The 17,445-nt window shown below is 35.8% G+C and overlaps 2 protein-coding genes across 2 annotated transcripts; both read left to right on the top strand.

The window, feature by feature from the left end:
- Window positions 1-3,852: 3,852 nt before the first annotated feature.
- On the top strand, window positions 3,853-5,631 carry LOC133793633 (uncharacterized). Its single transcript, XM_062230941.1, has one exon. It carries the CDS (start codon window positions 3,853-3,855, stop codon window positions 5,629-5,631), a length of 1,779 nt encoding a protein of 592 aa, XP_062086925.1.
- Window positions 5,632-9,880: 4,249 nt separating this feature from the next.
- LOC133793631 (uncharacterized) lies at window positions 9,881-11,245 on the top strand. The gene has a single exon (XM_062230939.1). It carries the CDS (start codon window positions 9,881-9,883, stop codon window positions 11,243-11,245), a length of 1,365 nt encoding a protein of 454 aa, XP_062086923.1.
- The last annotated feature ends 6,200 nt before the right edge of the window (window positions 11,246-17,445 follow it).

Genomic DNA, 17,445 nt, shown 5'->3' with positions numbered 1-17,445 from the left:
TCGAGAGATATCATAAAAAAAAAAGTTTATACATTTTTGGACTCTGAATTTTTCCTATTATTTGTTTAGACTCTGTATTTTGAAAAATTACTTTTTGGACCCTATGTTTTGTAAAATAGTTAAAATAGAACCCTAAACTCGATTTTGGTCAATGTTTTTTCAACTAAAATCACAAATAATTTACCAAACTAACAATTCATAATAAAATAAAATCATTCTGCTTAAAAACTGTGTTGTTAAATTCAATTTTTTTTCATCAAAATTGTGTTTAGGGTTCTATTTTAACAATTTTACAAAACATTGGGTTCAAAAAATAATTTGTCAAAACACAAGGTCCAAACAAGTAATGAGACAAAACACATGGTCCAAAAATATATAAACAAAAAAAAAATAATGCTAGACACACTCCCATATTGTAACTGGAAACAAAAATTACATGTTATGATGTGTAACTACTTAACTCTACGTCTTTCGAAGTAGGGTCCACATCATTATTAATTGCATGGTAACTTAACTATAAATTATAAATTATAGTGTGAAACTTTTGTGTGGAATTTTGAAATATCCCAATTATTTTGCTTGAAAATTTTGCACTAGGTGGATGGAGACTTTTAAGTATGGCACTTGAAAAGGATTTCTTTAACATTATTTGACTCTTCATTGATTTTAGAATAAATAGAATTTTTACTTCCTGAACTATTATCACTATTTTATTGTACCTCCTAAATATTTTACGTTATTTTAAAATTTCCCAAATTATTACCGTTATATTATTGTGCCAATTTTGTTAGATTTTATCCTACATACCTAACTAAATGATGATTTGACATATTTGGAATTGAGGTGACCCATGTGTATAATTAAATTTTTTTTTTAAATTAAAATTATTTTAAAAGATTAAAAAATAATAATTTTAAAATATAACTTTTGCAACAAAAAAATTACTTAGTGACTCAAGTGCAATATTTCAAACTATTTTTTAATTTTTGTCGCAAAAAAAAAACCTACTTAATAACTTAAGTATAACATTTTATACTACTTACTAATTTTTGTCACACAAAAAATTACTTAGTGATTTACGTACAATTTTTTATATTATTTACTGATTTTTGCCGCAAATTTCCATTAAATATATCATTTTAACTTAAAGAGCTTTAGGGGCAAATCCAATACAGTCAATTTTATACCAAATACCATTCCATTCAAACATCATATCTCCCCTCATTTTTGGTGCGACAATGTAGCAAGAATAAAAGTTATTATTATTATTTTTTTTTTGTTGACTTTTTAACTTTAAATATTAATAATTTTAAATGAATATAATAATAGCTATGATTTAATAAAATAATATAATTATATTTTAAATATTATTTTGTGTGAAATTTAGTGTTATGATTGGAATGAATTCTTTGAGTCTGTGCTCATTTTCTTTGCAAAATGGACATTTCTCTACTAATGTCTCTTTAGCAACACTCATTAATCGTGTATGAAATATACAGAAAAATAAACAAAGGTAAACACAATTATGGAATTTTGAAGATTTAGGATAGTAAAAAATTAAAAAATATATAAATAAAGATTGCAACCTGAGGAAAAAAAAATTAAGAAATAAATTAAATGATAACATACTTGGTTTAAAAAATAGATAACCATAGACTTCTCCTATTTTCATGGTAAACCCGTTTTGAATGTCTTCTTTTTGTATTCTAAAAATTGTGAGTGATTTCTTTATAGTAGATTTTTTTTTTTAAGCAATGATAACTTCATTAATGATAACATAATGTCAGTATATCTTAAAAATTTTAAATATCCAGAATAAAATGATGAATATCTTCGTAGCAAACAAGTTGTTCAACAATTTTATGAGTATGTGCAATAAATAAACAAACTGTTTTCTTGACTCTAGAATTGAAAAGTCATTGTATTAATTGGACAACTAAATGCGTTGCACAACTTTTTGTTTTTTATAATAAAATGAACAATTACAACAAGCAAAGTGTGATGATAGATGGCTTGGGCTAAATTTCCTGAAGCATTTTCTATTAAAGAAAAAATAGGGACAATTGCTACATGAGTACTCAATGTTTGGCTTTTGTACGCGGTATAGAGTTAATATTTATTTTTAGTGGCAATAGTAGCTAAAGTCAGTAAAAGTGTAATTACGTCAGTCTCCTCCGTTAGGTCGGTTAATGAGCTGATTAGACAGACACGTGTCATGTTTTTCTTGGTCCAAATCATAATTATTTTAAAAATATTTGTAAAATCCCTATTTTGAGGGATTTGTTTCTATTTTTAGTTTATTGACATTTTTGGTTTTAGTCAAAATTAATATTGTATTTATTGATTAAATCCTGTTTATTGTGTAATACTCTCTGCTGTAATGTCTCTTTCCGTATATAGAATAAATCTGGAATTATCTTGGAAATATTCTTGTCATTTATTCTTTTTGTCTCGGTTAGGAAAGTCTGGGTATTTTTGGTTCCAGCAGAATCCGGTTCTGTCTAAACAGGTGGATATTTACCCTATTTAGAATTATCTTGTGCATCAAGTAATCAATGGTGAATATTCTTTATTTATGCTTTTGTTTCTCTATAAAAGCTTCTGACCTAGACGATTAGGTTATCACTTCAGAGATTGATTTCATATTTTGTTGAAGTGTCGTTTTCATGTGCAAAGAGCTTTTGTTCTAGAGCTCTTTGTGTTTTGTTTTCTGTTTTTCTTGCATATGTTTTGTTAACTGTTTTGCAGGTAAAACTCTCAAGGGCACCTTGTTTAAGAGCTTCGGGAGAAGCTTGTAGTGTGAGTCACTCTTCGGGATGATTAGTGCACGGACCAGAAGTTGAAGGGAGTTCAAGTTTCTGAGTCATTTGGAAGTGTTATTAGGAAGTGTCAAATTGCTGGGATTGCGACAATTTAAAGAGGGAGTCTTTAAGATTGTATAAGTCAATTGGTGATTGTAATTTGAATAATTCTTATCTAATAAACTTCATTCTCTGGGCGTGGCCCCGTGGATTAGTAACAACCTGCAAAGGTTGTTGATACCACGTAAAAATTCGTGTGTCCTTTATTTTTACGTTTCTGATTAAGTAATTCTGTTTACACATATCATACATCTGTTTAAGCATTTCCGCAATCTGTTAAAACGTGTTTTTACATACATCCTTGGATTAATTATTTGAATTAACCAATTAATTTAATCCAAATAAGAGAATTTCAATTAGTATCAGAGCGGTTCACTAAACTCTTAGTGAGATCTTGTGGTTATTTTCCGTTTGATTTGTTTTGTGTGAAATGTCTTTCTTTGCAGAAGGTAGTTCGGTGTCTCGACCTCCATTGCTAAATGACTCAAACTATCCATATTGGAAAGTTAGGATGAGAGCCTTCATAAAAGCTCAAGATGAGAAAGCATGGAGAGCAATTTTGTCTGGGTGGTCACCTCCTACTGAAAAAGGTGAAGATGGAAGCACAATTGTAAAATCTGAACTTGTTTGGGACACAGAAGAAGAAAAATTATCTAGCTATAATAATAAAGCTCTTCACGCCATATTCAATGGTGTTGGAGAAAGTTTTATAAAGCTTGTTTCCACTTGCACCTCTGCTAAAGAAGCCTGGACAATCCTTCAAACTCAATTTGAAGGAACAGCTGATGTCAAGAGATCTCGATTCATTATGCTTCAAACTAGGTTTGATGATCTCAGAATGTCTGATTCTGAGACTTTAACTGAATTCTATGAAAGACTTTCTGATATTGCTAATGAATATTTTGCCTTGGGTGAGAAACTTGATGATTCTGTACTTGTTAGGAAAATTGTTAGAGTTCTACCTGACAGGTTTAATGTGAAGCTCACAGCAATGGAAGAGGCAAAAGATTTCAGCAACATGAAGGTGGAAGAGTTGATGGGATCACTACGAACTTTTGAGCTTAACCAAAAGATTCGTCAAAAGGACAAACCTAACCCATCAAAAGAAAAAGAAAAAACGATTGCTTTCAAAAGCACAGAGATGGAGACTCCTGATGAGGGAGACAGTGATAGTGAAATGGCTTTGCTCTCAAAAAAATTTCAAAAATACATGAAAAAGATTGGGAATAGGCAAACCATTGGAAAGGCTCCTAGAGGTAATTTCTCTTACTCTAAACCCTCTTTCTCTAACAAAAAGGGTATTCAGTGCAGGGAATGTGAAGGTTTTGGGCACATCCAGGCTGAATGTGCAAACACTCTCAAAAAGAACAAGAAAGGTATGATCGTTACATGGAGTGACGAAGACTCGGATAACAGTGAAGAGGAAAAAGAGAACGTTGCGTTCACAACCAGCGTTTCTGAGTCAACATTGAGAGAGGCCAAAATGGTGTGCCTAAACAATTGTACCAAAGGTGAAATCTCGGATAGTGATGAATCCGATCTAAATGATGAGTCTCTAGGAGAAGCATACAAAAAATTGTATGAATCATGGGAGAAATTGTGTTCTGAGAATCGATCATTGGTTAGTAAGAACAAAGATCTTTCTGCTGAGATTAAAATACTTGTTGATCAAAATGAATTGCTTGAAAATGATATTAATTCGAAAATTAATGAAATAAGCAAATTGACAAAAGATCTTGAGAATCTCAATAAGAATGTTAGAATGCTTAACCCTGGATCTACTGTTTTTGAGGAAATTCAGAATGCAGGTCAACAAGGGCACATAGGACTTGGAGCCTCAAGTTCTCAAAAAGTGCAAAAAACTGTGTTTGTTTCTGCAGGGTTATTGGCACCTGAAAGTTCTGCTCCCACAGGTATAGTGTCTGACTCAACAGAAAACAAACCTGTTGTTACAGAAAAAAGGTTCACTGGTCGTAAGAACAAAGGTAAGAATACTGTGTTTATTCCCACATGTCACTTCTGTGGGAGAAAGGGACATATTAGACCAAGATGTTTCACTCTCATGAATTTTGCTAAAAACAAATACTTTGAAAAATCGAATTATTTCAAAGAAAACATGAAAGTGAAAAGATCTAAATCAAAAAATGTTTGGATTGAAAAGAAAAAATGTTTTGCTGGAATTTGTGATGATAGACTTCCTTCGTCTTACTTATGGTATTTTGACAGTGGTTGTTCTAGACATATGACAGGTAACAAGACAATTCTCACTGACATAAGACCTATGCATTGTGGATCAGTCACGTTTGGTAATGGTATTGAAGGTAATGTTCTTGGAATAGGTACTCTTGATTTTGATGGGTTACCTAGAATTAAAGGAATTTTACTTGTTGAAGGACTTAAGGCTAATCTCCTTAGCATTAGCCAAATTTGTGACCAAGGCTTCATGGTCAACTTTGATAAAGAAAATTGTGTTGTGGTAAATCAAGATGGTGAGGAAATTCTTGAAGGGTACAGGTCTAGAGACAATTGTTATACCATGTTACCCTCTTTCATGTGTTATTCTGCCTTAGGTAACAATACTGATGTGTGGCATGCCAAACTTGGGCATATAAACTTTAAACTGTTGAAAAAGTTGTCTCATGCAGGGATTGTTCGTGGCTTACCTAGTTTGGGTAAGGAAACTGAAGACAAGTGCAAAGAATGCCAACTTGGTAAGCAACTAAAAAGCACTCATAAAAGTGTCTCTGCATTAATACTTCGAAAGTGCTAGAGTTGCTTCACATGGATCTAATGGGTCCAATTCAAGTTGAAAGCTTGAATGGTAAGAGGTATATATTTGTGTGTGTGGATGATTTTTCTAGATACACATGGGTTGAATTCTTAAGGGAAAAATCAGATACGTTTGATGCGTTTAAAACCTTGTGTACTAAGTTACAGGTTGAAAAAGATTGCACAATTGGAAAAATTTTGCGCATATGTAGCGATCATGGGAAGGAGTTTGAGAACTCGGTCTATGATGAATTTTGTAAGACTGCAGGTATTACTCATGAGTTCTCAGCTCCTAAAACGCCTCAACAGAATGGCGTAGTGGAAAGGAAGAATCGTACCCTGCAAGAAATGGCTAGGGTAATGTTGAATAGCAAGAAACTAACTAAGAGGCTATGGGCTGAAGCCATTAGTACTGCTTGCTATATCATAAATCGTGTCTTTCTTCGTCCAGGTACCTCTAAAACCTCATATGAATTTTGGAAAGGTAAAAAACCAAGTGTTGCTTATTTTCATGTGTTTGGATGTGCTTGTTACATTTTGAGGGATAGAGAACATCTGGGAAAATTTGATAACAAAAGTGATGAGGGTGTATTTCTTGGGTACTCCACTAATAGTAAGGCTTATCGTGTGTATAACATGAGAACCCAAACTGTTATGGAGTCAATTAATGTTGTTATTGATGATGTTCGAGATTTCTCTTAATTTTCTACAGAAGAAGAAATTGACAGGTTTGTGGACGAATCCGATGAGCAAGTTGACGGTGAACTTGTTCATGACCATGCTGTGGGAACCTCCGGAACATCTGTATCCACAGATCCTGAGTCTGATGACACAGATACTGAACAGACAGAAAAAAGGTTTCCAGGTATTATATCTGATGAGATTCGAAAAGAACCTTCTAGCAGAGTCAAACTGAACCATCCATCAGATTTAATTCTGGGGGATTCTAAAGACAGCATGGTGACACGAAAGAGGTTTAGTAATGTTTCTCGTTTTGCTTGTTTTTTATCCAATTTTGAGCCTAAAAATGTGAAAGAGGCATTAACTAATGCTAATTGGATTGAGGCTATGCAGGAAGAATTGGAGCAATTTTTCAGAAATAAAGTGTGGAATCTTGTGCCCCGTCCACTTAACACAAATATTATTGGTACTAAATGGATCTTTAAAAATAAATCTGATGAATTTGGTACTATCATAAGAAATAAGGCAAGATTGGTGGCACAAGGATACACACAAGTGGAAGGGATAGATTTTGATGAAACATTTGCCCCAGTTGCAAGACTGGAATCTATACGTTTGTTACTCTCTATTGCTTGTTTGACTGGTTTCAGGTTGTTTCAAATGGATGTGAAATCCGCATTCTTGAATGGTGTTTTAAATGAGGAGGTCTATGTTGAACAACCTAAAGGGTTTGAAGACCCTCATGCACCAGACCATGTCTACAAGCTAGACAAAGCTCTTTATGGGCTCAAGCAGGCACCAAGGGCATGGTATGAGAAACTTACAAATTTCTTGGTGTCACATGGGTACAAAAGGGGAGGAGTTGACAAAACATTGTTCATCAAGACTGTTGATTCACATATCATAATTGCTCAAATCTATGTGAATGACATTGTTTTTGGCTCTACCTCTGAGTCAGAAGTGAAAAAGTTTGTGGAACAAATGAAAGACGAGTTTGAAATGAGTATGGTGGGTGAACTAACGTTTTTTCTAGGTCTGCAGGTAAAGCAAATGGAGGAAGGCACTTTTATGAGTCAAAGCAAATATGCAAAGAATTTGGTCAAGAAATTTGGTCTTGAAAGCTCAAAATTTGCAAAAACACCAATGAGCACCACAACTAAACTCACAAAAGATGAGAATGGTGTCAAAGTTGATCCTACACTCTATAGGAGTATGATTGGTAGTTTGCTTTATCTCACTGCTAGTAGACCTGACTTGTGTTATAGTGTTGGTGTGTGTGCCAGGTACCAAGGGAATCCAATGGAATCTCATGTGAAGGCTGTGAAAAGAATAATTAGATATGTTCACGGAACAACTGATTATGGGCTTTGGTACACCAAAGAAACTAATCCCACTCTTGTGTGTTTTAGTGATGCAGATTGGGTTGGCAACACCGATGATCGAAAGAGTACTAGTGGGGGATGTTTCTATCTAGGGAACAATTTGGTGTCATGGCACAGCAAAAAACAAAACTCGATCTCCCTCTCCACTGCTGAGGCAGAATACATTGCTGCTGGAAGTTGTTGTGCTCAACTCTTATGGATGAAACAAATGCTGAAAGACTATGGGTTTGATCTTGACACCTTAACTGTTTTTTGTGATAACACAAGTGCCATCAACATTTCAAAAAATCCGGTACAACACTCTAGGACTAAGCACATTGATATTCGACACCATTTCATAAGAGAATTAGTTGAGAATAAAACTCTTGTGCTTGAGTATATTGAAACTGAAAAACAACTTGCAGATATTTTCACCAAGGCCTTGGATTCGGTTAGGTTTGACTCCCTCAGAAAATCCTTGGGAATTTGTCTTGTTTAAAGTATTGGTTCTTGGTTGTTGGCACGAGCTTAGAATCTGTTCAAACATTTTGAGAATCTGTGTGTATGACTTAGAATAAATTATCCTGTGTTGTATGAATTCCTGAATTGCATGCCTAGAGTAAAATCAAATAGCAATCCCTTCGTAGTATATTTCTGTGAATCAAGCATCGTTTTATGTGACAGTGGTGTTTAGTGTTTCACAATTTCAGGCTCCTATGAATGAATAGAGCTACCTTCCTAGTGTGTGAAAGCCATCTTTGAGTAAGTTGGAACTTTGTAATTCGGAGTTATAAAGAGGATACTCTACCATAGAAAAGGGCTACCACTAGGGTAAGTGTGAGAGCGTCTTCATAGGGTACAAAATTTTGAAAGAGACTTTCTGTCAAATTGGGCAATGTTCCCTTGCTACACTCTCACACACATATGCTTGAAGTTGTGATTCACCGAATTTTAAAAAAAAAAGGAAAAAGAAAAATTTATAATAAATGTTCACATAGTGTTTGATTCATTTTGAAATATGCTTAGTAACTGGATTGTGCTTGATTTGTGTTCAGGTATTGCTCAAGACTTCATCTTCACAAGGTTTTTTATTTTAAGGTTCTCATACACACATGATTCTCTCATTGATTGTTCAGATTGTTTGTCACGTGCCCATAATTCAAGTTGTATTTGTTGTTTAGTTTTATTCTATTAAATTTAAAAAATAAAAAAAAGAAAATAAAAAAATAAAAAAGGGAAAAGGAAATATGGGGGAATTGTCTTGACCGAATCTTGGTTTTGTGAATACTGCTTTGATGAGTTTCTTTTCAATATACCAAGTTATTCAAGTTTTTTTTATTCTTGGCATCTCACGTGAATTAATTGAGAATATTGTGTTGCTTAAAGTCTTTGATGTGGTTTCTTTTTTTTTTTGAAATCGTATGGCTAGGGTTTCATCTCTTTTATTGTATCATGATCTTCTCCATTAAATTCGGTTTCCTTTTGTGTTCTTCAATTGTTGTCTTTTTTGAAATAAAAAGGGAAAGAAAATTGTAAAGGAAGGGAGAAAGGAGATCGTGTGCCATGATGAGGATATTTGGTCTTAATGAGAAATTTTTTGAAAAAGGAAACATCACTTCCTTGTGAGATTTGAGCAGTTATTTCAGAGAGATGTGACAGATTTTTGGGCAATTAACCGTCCATTTTGAGTAATGGAAACATCACGATCGGTTTGTTCCTTTATATAAAGGTTTCTTCCTCTTGTCTCTCTCACACGATTTCTCTAATTCTTCTTCATCTTCTTGGCTGTTATTTCTTGTCTTTGTTTTTTTTTAGTTATAGATACCATGGTGAGGACCAGAGGAGCACACTCAAAGAAAACTCCAACCAATCTCTCAAAACCTCTGTCTAAAACACCTGTCAGCACAGCCGTGCCGTCTGCCTCTGTTCTTCCCAAGTCCGTCTCGACGCCTAGTTCATCTGCGGGGACAAGACCCAAAATGAAGCCGCATAAGCAGACAACTCCGGTTCCCACGGCGACCCCTCTGGTGTTCCCCGATGTTGATGCTGCTGTCCCTGTGTCGTCACCACCACCTAAAGGGGTAGTGACCTAAAAGGTCTCTGTTATTCCTTCTTCTCAGAGCGCTCCAACCAAAAGGACTAGGGCATCCGAAAAAGGGTCTGTCGAACCCTCTCCACCAAAGAAGTCGTCTCTCCCACCGAAGACAAATGCCAAAGGTTTTTTTGAAGAGGAAAACGCCCTCCGATTCTACTGTCTCTCCTCTATCCTCGGTCAAGAAACGTCTCAAGGACAACCCACCATCACCGTCCACTTCTGAGGCAGATGAAGAAGAAGAAACGGTGGCTGAAGAATCCACAGAAGATATCCCAGAGAAAGTGGCCTCTGACAAAGAGCTGTCTCAGGAACCTGAAGAATCAGCCACCGACTCTGAGCCAAGGGAAGAGGAAGATGTTGCGTCGTCTGATCCAGATGTGGACACAATCCCAAGCCCTGTCGCCGCTGTTCCCAGTCCTGTGGTAACAAAACCCTCATCCAAGGGAAAAGGCAAGAAACCCATCTCTCGGTCTGGTACTCCTCTTACTAAGTCAGTGGTAAAATTTCAACCTCACTCTTATTCCTTCTGTTATAATGATAATGAACGAGATATGATGTTGTATGCCCATCGTAAGTTCCTTCCCGAGAGGAATTTTGTTCTTAGTGACCATAGGTCCTTCGGAGTTCTCATCTTGCTTCAAAAACGTGAGTGGGTTGGGTCCTTGGTGAAGCTTTCTGGCTATGTGGAGCGTGTTGTGAAGGAGTTTTATGCCAATCTTACCAATGATGTGCTTGATCCAAAGTCCCCTCACTTCGAAAAGGTTTATGTCCGCGGACAATGGTACTCCTTCGCTCCTAAAGATATTGTAATCGCACTCCAAATTCCGATTGCAACTGTTGAAGACCAAGCTGCTGAAACTCTTGATCGCGATGAAGTATTGTCCGAGCTCGTGGGACAAAGAATGCAGTGGTCTCCCAACACTGTTCTGCTGGTCACCAACCTGACAAATACGTATGCTGTGCTCCACAAGTTCGCCACTACCAACTGGAAGCCTACATCTCACACTAACACAATTTCTTTTGACCTGGCCGCATTCCTCTATAAAGTTGGCACAGGCATAGAAGTTGATCTGGCGAAACTCATTTTTGATCAAATTGTTGGTTTCCGCAGTGGTAATCGTAAGTCTCTTAATTTGCCATTTCCCCATCTCATTTATAAAATTCTTAGCATGCAGAATGATGACATCAAACTGGAGACCGAAGACTTGGTCCTAGCTTCTACTGCCGTTTCATTCCGATCAGGTGGTTCTTCAAATGAGTCTGGCGAAGCACCAAGCGCCAAGAAAGTGAAGCCTCAGTCACTCAATTTTGCATCAGAGGACCTGCCCCTTGATTCTGTCCCAACAGATTCACCTGCTGTGGCTACTGAATTGGCGTTCCTTCGTTCTAGTATGGCTGATCTTCACACAAAGTTTGCCATCTTCCAGCAGTCCATTCATGACCTACGGCTGCTTGTCACCCGTGCTTCCAATTTCTGACCACTGTTTTTATTTTGTTTGTTTATTTTGCCCTACAACATTGGTCTTTTGGGGTCTTTTATATTTTTCTTTGGTACTTTGACAGACAAATAGGGGGAGAAGCACACTCCTGGTTTATTTTTTATGAAGTTTTTGTGAAAATCAAACTCTGGACCCTCTACTTTTTGAGGGGGAGTTTTTTATGATTACTTGTTTTTGATTACTTGTGCTTTTTCGCAGGGGGAGTTTTATTTGGTAATCACTAACTTGTTTTTCTTGCAGAAGTGTTATATTAATTTTGCCTTCCAAAGTGCCAAAGGGGGAGATTGTAAAATCCCGATTTTGAGGGATTTGTTTCTATTTTTAGTTTATTGGCATTTTTGGTTTTAGTCAAAATTAATATTGTATTTATTGATTAAATCCTGTTTATTGTGTAATATTCTCTGCTGTAATGTCTCTTTCCGTATATAGAATAAATCTGGAATTATCTTGGAAATATTCTTGTCATTTATTCTTTTTGTCTCGGTTAGGAAAGTCTGGGTATTTTTGGTTCCAGCAGAATCCGGTTCTGTCTAAACAGGTGGATATTTACCCTATTTAGAATTATCTTGTGCATCAAGTAATCAATGGTGAATATTCTTTATTTATGCTTTTGTTTCTCTATAAAAGCTTCTGACCTAGACAATTAGGTTATCACTTCAGAGATTGATTTCATATTTTGTTGAAGTGCCGTTTTCATGTGCAAAGAGCTTTTGTTCTAGAGCTCTTTGTGTTTTGTTTTCTGTTTTTCTTGCATATGTTTTGTTAACTGTTTTGCAGGTAAAACTCTCAAGGACACCTTGTTTAAGAGCTTCGGGAGAAGCTTGTAGTGTGAGTCACTCTTCGGGATGATTAGTGCACGGACCAGAAGTTGAAGGGAGTTCAAGTTTCTGAGTCATTTGGAAGTGTTATTAGGAAGTGTCAAATTGCTGGGATTGCGACAATTTAAAGAGGGAGTCTTTAAGATTGTATAAGTCAATTGGTGATTGTAATTTGAATAATTCTTATCTAATAAACTTCATTCTCTGGGCGTGGCCCCGTGGATTAGTAACAACCTGCAAAGGTTGTTGATACCACGTAAAAATTCGTATGTCCTTTATTTTTACGTTTCTGATTAAGTAATTCTGTTTACACATATCATACATCTGTTTAAGCATTTCCGCAATCTGTTAAAACGTGTTTTTACATACATCCTTGGATTAATTATTTGAATTAACCAATTAATTTAATCCAAATAAGAGAATTTCAATATTATTGAGCTAGACTAATCACGGAGTGACATGTGTTGGTCCAGTCATCACAAAACGGAGACCTAACAGAGGAGGCTGACGAAATTACACTTTTACTGACTTTGTGTACTATTGCCACTAAAAATAAACATTGGGTCTATGCCGCGTACAAAACTCCATTATTGGGTACTTATGCCGCAAATATCCCAAAAAAATACTTGAATGATGAATAGTAATTTATAAGATTGTTGTTATTTGGCACTTTAAGGTGTCTAAGACCACATGAAATGACACCCTATAATTGGTTAACGATACCTCGTAATACTTATTAAATTCAAATAAGTGGGACCTGATATTGAATTTCACCAATAACAGTATGTCACATCATTGCGGTGTTAGGTACCAATGATACCTCTTAGCAATTCTCAATTTATAAATATAGAAAAGATACTATAACATAATAATATGTGGGCGCATTAAAAAATTCAAATTTTATATATTTATAGATATACTTTAAAAATACTACTCTGGATTCAATATGAATTTTTTTTGTTGGTCTTTACAATAACTGATTTTTCATTTTTTATTTGAAAAAATATTGTCTCTATATCTACTATCACATCTCTTCTATATAAAAAATTTGTAGATAATAAAAATTATTGATTTTAACCGTTTTTATTTTTTTAATGTTAACTTTAACGGAATAGTTTTATATTTAATGGTAGTTTGTAAATATCACTTAAACGTAAACTTAAATAAAATAAAATAAATAATTAAAAAAATTAAAATTGAATATTGTTGAAATATTTTATAATAATAATTATTTAAAAATAATAAATACTTAAACAAATTAAAATATGATATTTTTGAGATATTTTACCATAATAATTATTTAATAATAATAAATAGTTACACAAATTAAAAGAACATAATTTTTAGATATTTTACAATAATAATTATTTAAAAATAATAAAATCAAATGTTTTATAACTTAAATAAAATTTAATTAAATTTAAACTTTAACTCACTTATTAGAATAATATCATATTAAAAATATAATATAATTTACTGTCAATTAGCAACAAATTATTTTTTCTTAAAACTAGCAAGAAACTTAAATTTAAAATCCACGTATAATATTTAATATTACATTAAACATATAATATATAATCTCTTGTTATCACCCCCAAATTTAAAAACTATAACAAATGTAAATTTAAACTTAAACAAAAATAAATAAATTATTTAATTAAAACATGATATTTATATGACATTAATATAAATTTAATAAAAATAATTAATGAATTCTATAAATAAAACTAAGGAAATGTGCATTGCACGTTACTTGTATCTAGTATATATATAAATGGAAGACTTTTCAATGGTTACTACCTATAGATGAGTACTAACAATTATGATGATGTGGCAACATAGTGACTTGATATAGCAAGTCACCAACAAGTAAATATTTTTTTCTACATTAATTTCAAATATAATTTTTTTTTTTTGCCATAATTAATGGTATTTCCAACCAATGACAAACACTAGTTACATTTAGAAATTGACATGAATTTGAAAAATGAAAAATTTACACTATTATATTTTCATAATAAAATTCACGTTTTTCATTAGGTAATCCTTCCAAAAATTTGAAAAAATCAAAATTTATTTTTGTAGAAATATTTATTAACAACTATAAATATGGATCATTGATCTTAATCCAATGCTTAACATTAAAGTAACTATCCATGGGTAGTAACCATTAAGAGTGCACCCATATATAAATATACTAGGTAGAAACAACATGCAATGCATGTTTACTTAATTTTAAAGTTGTAAACATACTTATTCAAACATGTTTTTTTTTAATTATCATATACATTTTAAACAAATAAACAATATCATAAAAATAAATAAAATATGTTTGTTGACGCCGTTTTTCATCAACAGATAAAAGAAGAGAGCACGTAAACAATTAAAGACAATAGCTAAAACAAACAAACGAATCAGACACACGGTTTTTACGTGGTTCAGCAGTTAAATCTGCCTAGTCCTCGAGTCTCTGTTATTAATCTCAAGATTATCTCTGAACAATTCTTTAGCATGAATTCTCCAGAGTTTTCTCTCAAGGATCAGAATTTCGGTCCTCTACAATGGTGCATGACTTCTCTATTTATAGAGAAGGGTGCAGAATACTATCCCACATATTTTGGGTAGTTACTCTTTTGTGAATAAAAATAAATGGCTTTAAATGCCAACAATCAGATATAAAAGGAAACGTTCCCCAAAGATCAGGAAACGCATAACTGACTAAATAATATCCCACGATTTTTGGGGATTTACATCAATAAATGAGGATTATATCCCATATCTACAATACTTGTAGATATTCAAGGTAATCATAGCATATCTCCAAGGCTTCAGCATCTAAGGTTTCACGTCATTGTGCGAGCTACTGACATTTCCCGAGCTGACATTGCTTTCGAGATAGCATATCGAGCTCGAGATCCCTGCTCCGAAGTTGTTCCTGAAGATGAGGGGCTCACAGAGCTATCCTTCGAGATCGAGATCATTTCGAGGTCACCATATTCGAGGTCTGTATCATACTTTGCAGGCTCCGATTTACAATCGTAGAGCATACCCTAACCCTCACGAGACCATTTAATGCGAACTCAGCTTTCGAGGTCATATTTGCTATGGCTCGAAATCTGGGTATAACATTTTGCCCCCTCAAAAGTATTTGTTCGAATCCTAAGAGAAGGAAACTTTTGAACTACTCTTTTCGGGAACCATACCGTCACACTCATAAAAACGGACACGTGCCAGATGGGTATTGCTCACTTTAGGTACTTGAGTACCTTGGGAACATGCCCACGATCGTTCGTCTGACAGCTTTTCGGCGCCATCTTATCATCGACTCCCCTCCATTCGATCTGTTGAGGATTTTAATCAACGCTCCTGATTAATTCGGTTTTCCCACCTATTTATACAAGACCCCCTCTTCGTCTTCTTCACATTTGCTCATCACAGACCAGAAAAAAGAAAAACACTCCCTAAACCTCTTACCACAGTTTATGCTCATTGCATGTTTTCTAGGCCGAAGAAACAAAAGAATCCTGGTTTGTAAGAGTCAGTGAGTTCTTTCCTGCAACCTCTTCTCCACTCGACGATTTCGCTGCACTCCCCATCACTGTGTAAGTACGCCATTTTTGTTGTTCCTTTTATACTGTGCTTGCTGTGTATGTTAGTTTACGTTTTTAGCATGATGCGATAGGAGGGTTTGAACCGATAGGTTTTTAAGCTTTCTGGATTTTCACTCTGGAAGTTCGTCTCTGGTTTATATCCAGATTCGACGTTTGAATGTGGTTTCAACTTTCTGGGTTTTGAAAATTTTAGGCTATGTTTCTTGTACACCAAGTTTTCGGGTAAAAACCCTTATTCTTGACAATTACACGAAACCCGAAAAAACCCTTTCCTGGCTAACCGCCACCTTTCTTTCCCTTGAACTTCGGGATTTTCAAAAAATCATCCACGTTCTTTTTCTTCCCTGTGGAATATGCGCTCTGACTCTTTAGCGAGGGTCTTAATATTTAGTTTCTTGCCCTTAGATGTCCGAGCTCATCCTATCGAGTTCGTGATCCTTGCATGCATGGCCCTCACCATTTTTTCTTTCTCGTTAGATGTCACAGAATCTGGAAAGACGGTGGGGGTCATTACGAGCAATCCCTTACGAGCCCAAATCTCCGAGCCCGGAATCGATCTTTGTTCGGAACCAGCGTCGGATTAAAGAGTACGAGATCGCACGCGAGCAAGAAGACATTCGAGCCCGCTATCGCCGCCAGATTGACGAGGTCATCGAAAAGAAGAGAAGGGTTCTTCGAGAAGCCATCTATCCGGAGCCTAACCCAGGACCTAGGCCAGTTCCCCTCGACCCTGCGTTAAAAGTCACAGTAGCATACCACCCGGGGGAACTCCAGTTTTCCCTAATGGCGGAGCCTTCGTCTTCGCAGCCTAGGAGGGAGATGTTTGAAGCCGAATTCTACCAGAGCTCGGTTACCACCTCCGACCAGATAACTGACATCCTGGCCATTCATGGCCTTAGCTCACTAGACACACTGAAGTGTCGAGCTCCGACAAGGCATGAACGGAGCTGCTTCGCTCCTGGGGGCCGCGATTCCAGTGTGAAATACGCGGCCTGGAGCCAGGAACACCTAAAGGCAGGAGCTTTGCTGCCCCTGAAGTCCTTTTTCAGAGATTTCACCGATTTCGTTGGGTTGGCTCCATTCCAACTCAACACCAACTCATACAAGGTGCTGTCTGCCCTGAGGTCCTTATTCCACGAGCTGGGGTGGATAGGACCTTCACCCCAAGAGATTTTATATCTCTTTTGTTTGAAGATTAATCCCTCCCGAGCTCGGGGAGGAGATGGTTTCTACTATCTTTCGAGCTACCCCAAAGAGACAAAAATCTTTGAAGACCTTCCGAACCATCCCCCTGACTTCAAGAGGGCTTTTTTCTGGACAGACGGTCTGTTCCCGTCTCGACATCGTTCGTTTAGGCGGATTCGTAAGTATTCTCGTTACTTTCTATTTTTGAGCTCGAATCTTTAGCCCTGGAATCCATGTTTAGTTGAAGTGTATCTCGCCTTTCAGCTAACTTTCAGCGTCCCACCCCTGACGAGACAATGAAGGAGCACAGAGAGAGCCTGCTCCGACTCCCTTATGGCATGAGGTCTCTCTCATTTCTGCTACATGAGGACAAGCTACGAGCTTGTGGGTTGTTAGGACAGGGCCAGTCAACCTCTGACTGGTCCAGTAACAAATATGAACGCTGGGAGGAAGTGCCTCTGCCCACAGGCATCCTTCCTCCGAGGAGGGAAAGGAAAGCATCTCTCCCAATTCGCTCGAGAAGTCCGCGGTCGGGGAACGAGGCAAATGATGAAGCCTCGGGTTC

Source organism: Humulus lupulus, chromosome 8 (assembly GCF_963169125.1).
Source record: "Humulus lupulus chromosome 8, drHumLupu1.1, whole genome shotgun sequence".
In the NCBI taxonomy this organism is placed as follows: Eukaryota; Viridiplantae; Streptophyta; class Magnoliopsida; order Rosales; family Cannabaceae; genus Humulus; species Humulus lupulus.
Note: the sequence above shows the minus strand (reverse complement) of the source record. Positions and strands in the feature narration are given on the sequence as shown.

Coding starts and splice junctions, on each gene's coding strand:
- LOC133793633 (XM_062230941.1), top strand. CDS start 3,853: ATGGAAGAGGCAAAAGATTTCAGCAACATGAAGGTGGAAGAGTTGATG.
- LOC133793631 (XM_062230939.1), top strand. CDS start 9,881: ATGCCAAAGGTTTTTTTGAAGAGGAAAACGCCCTCCGATTCTACTGTC.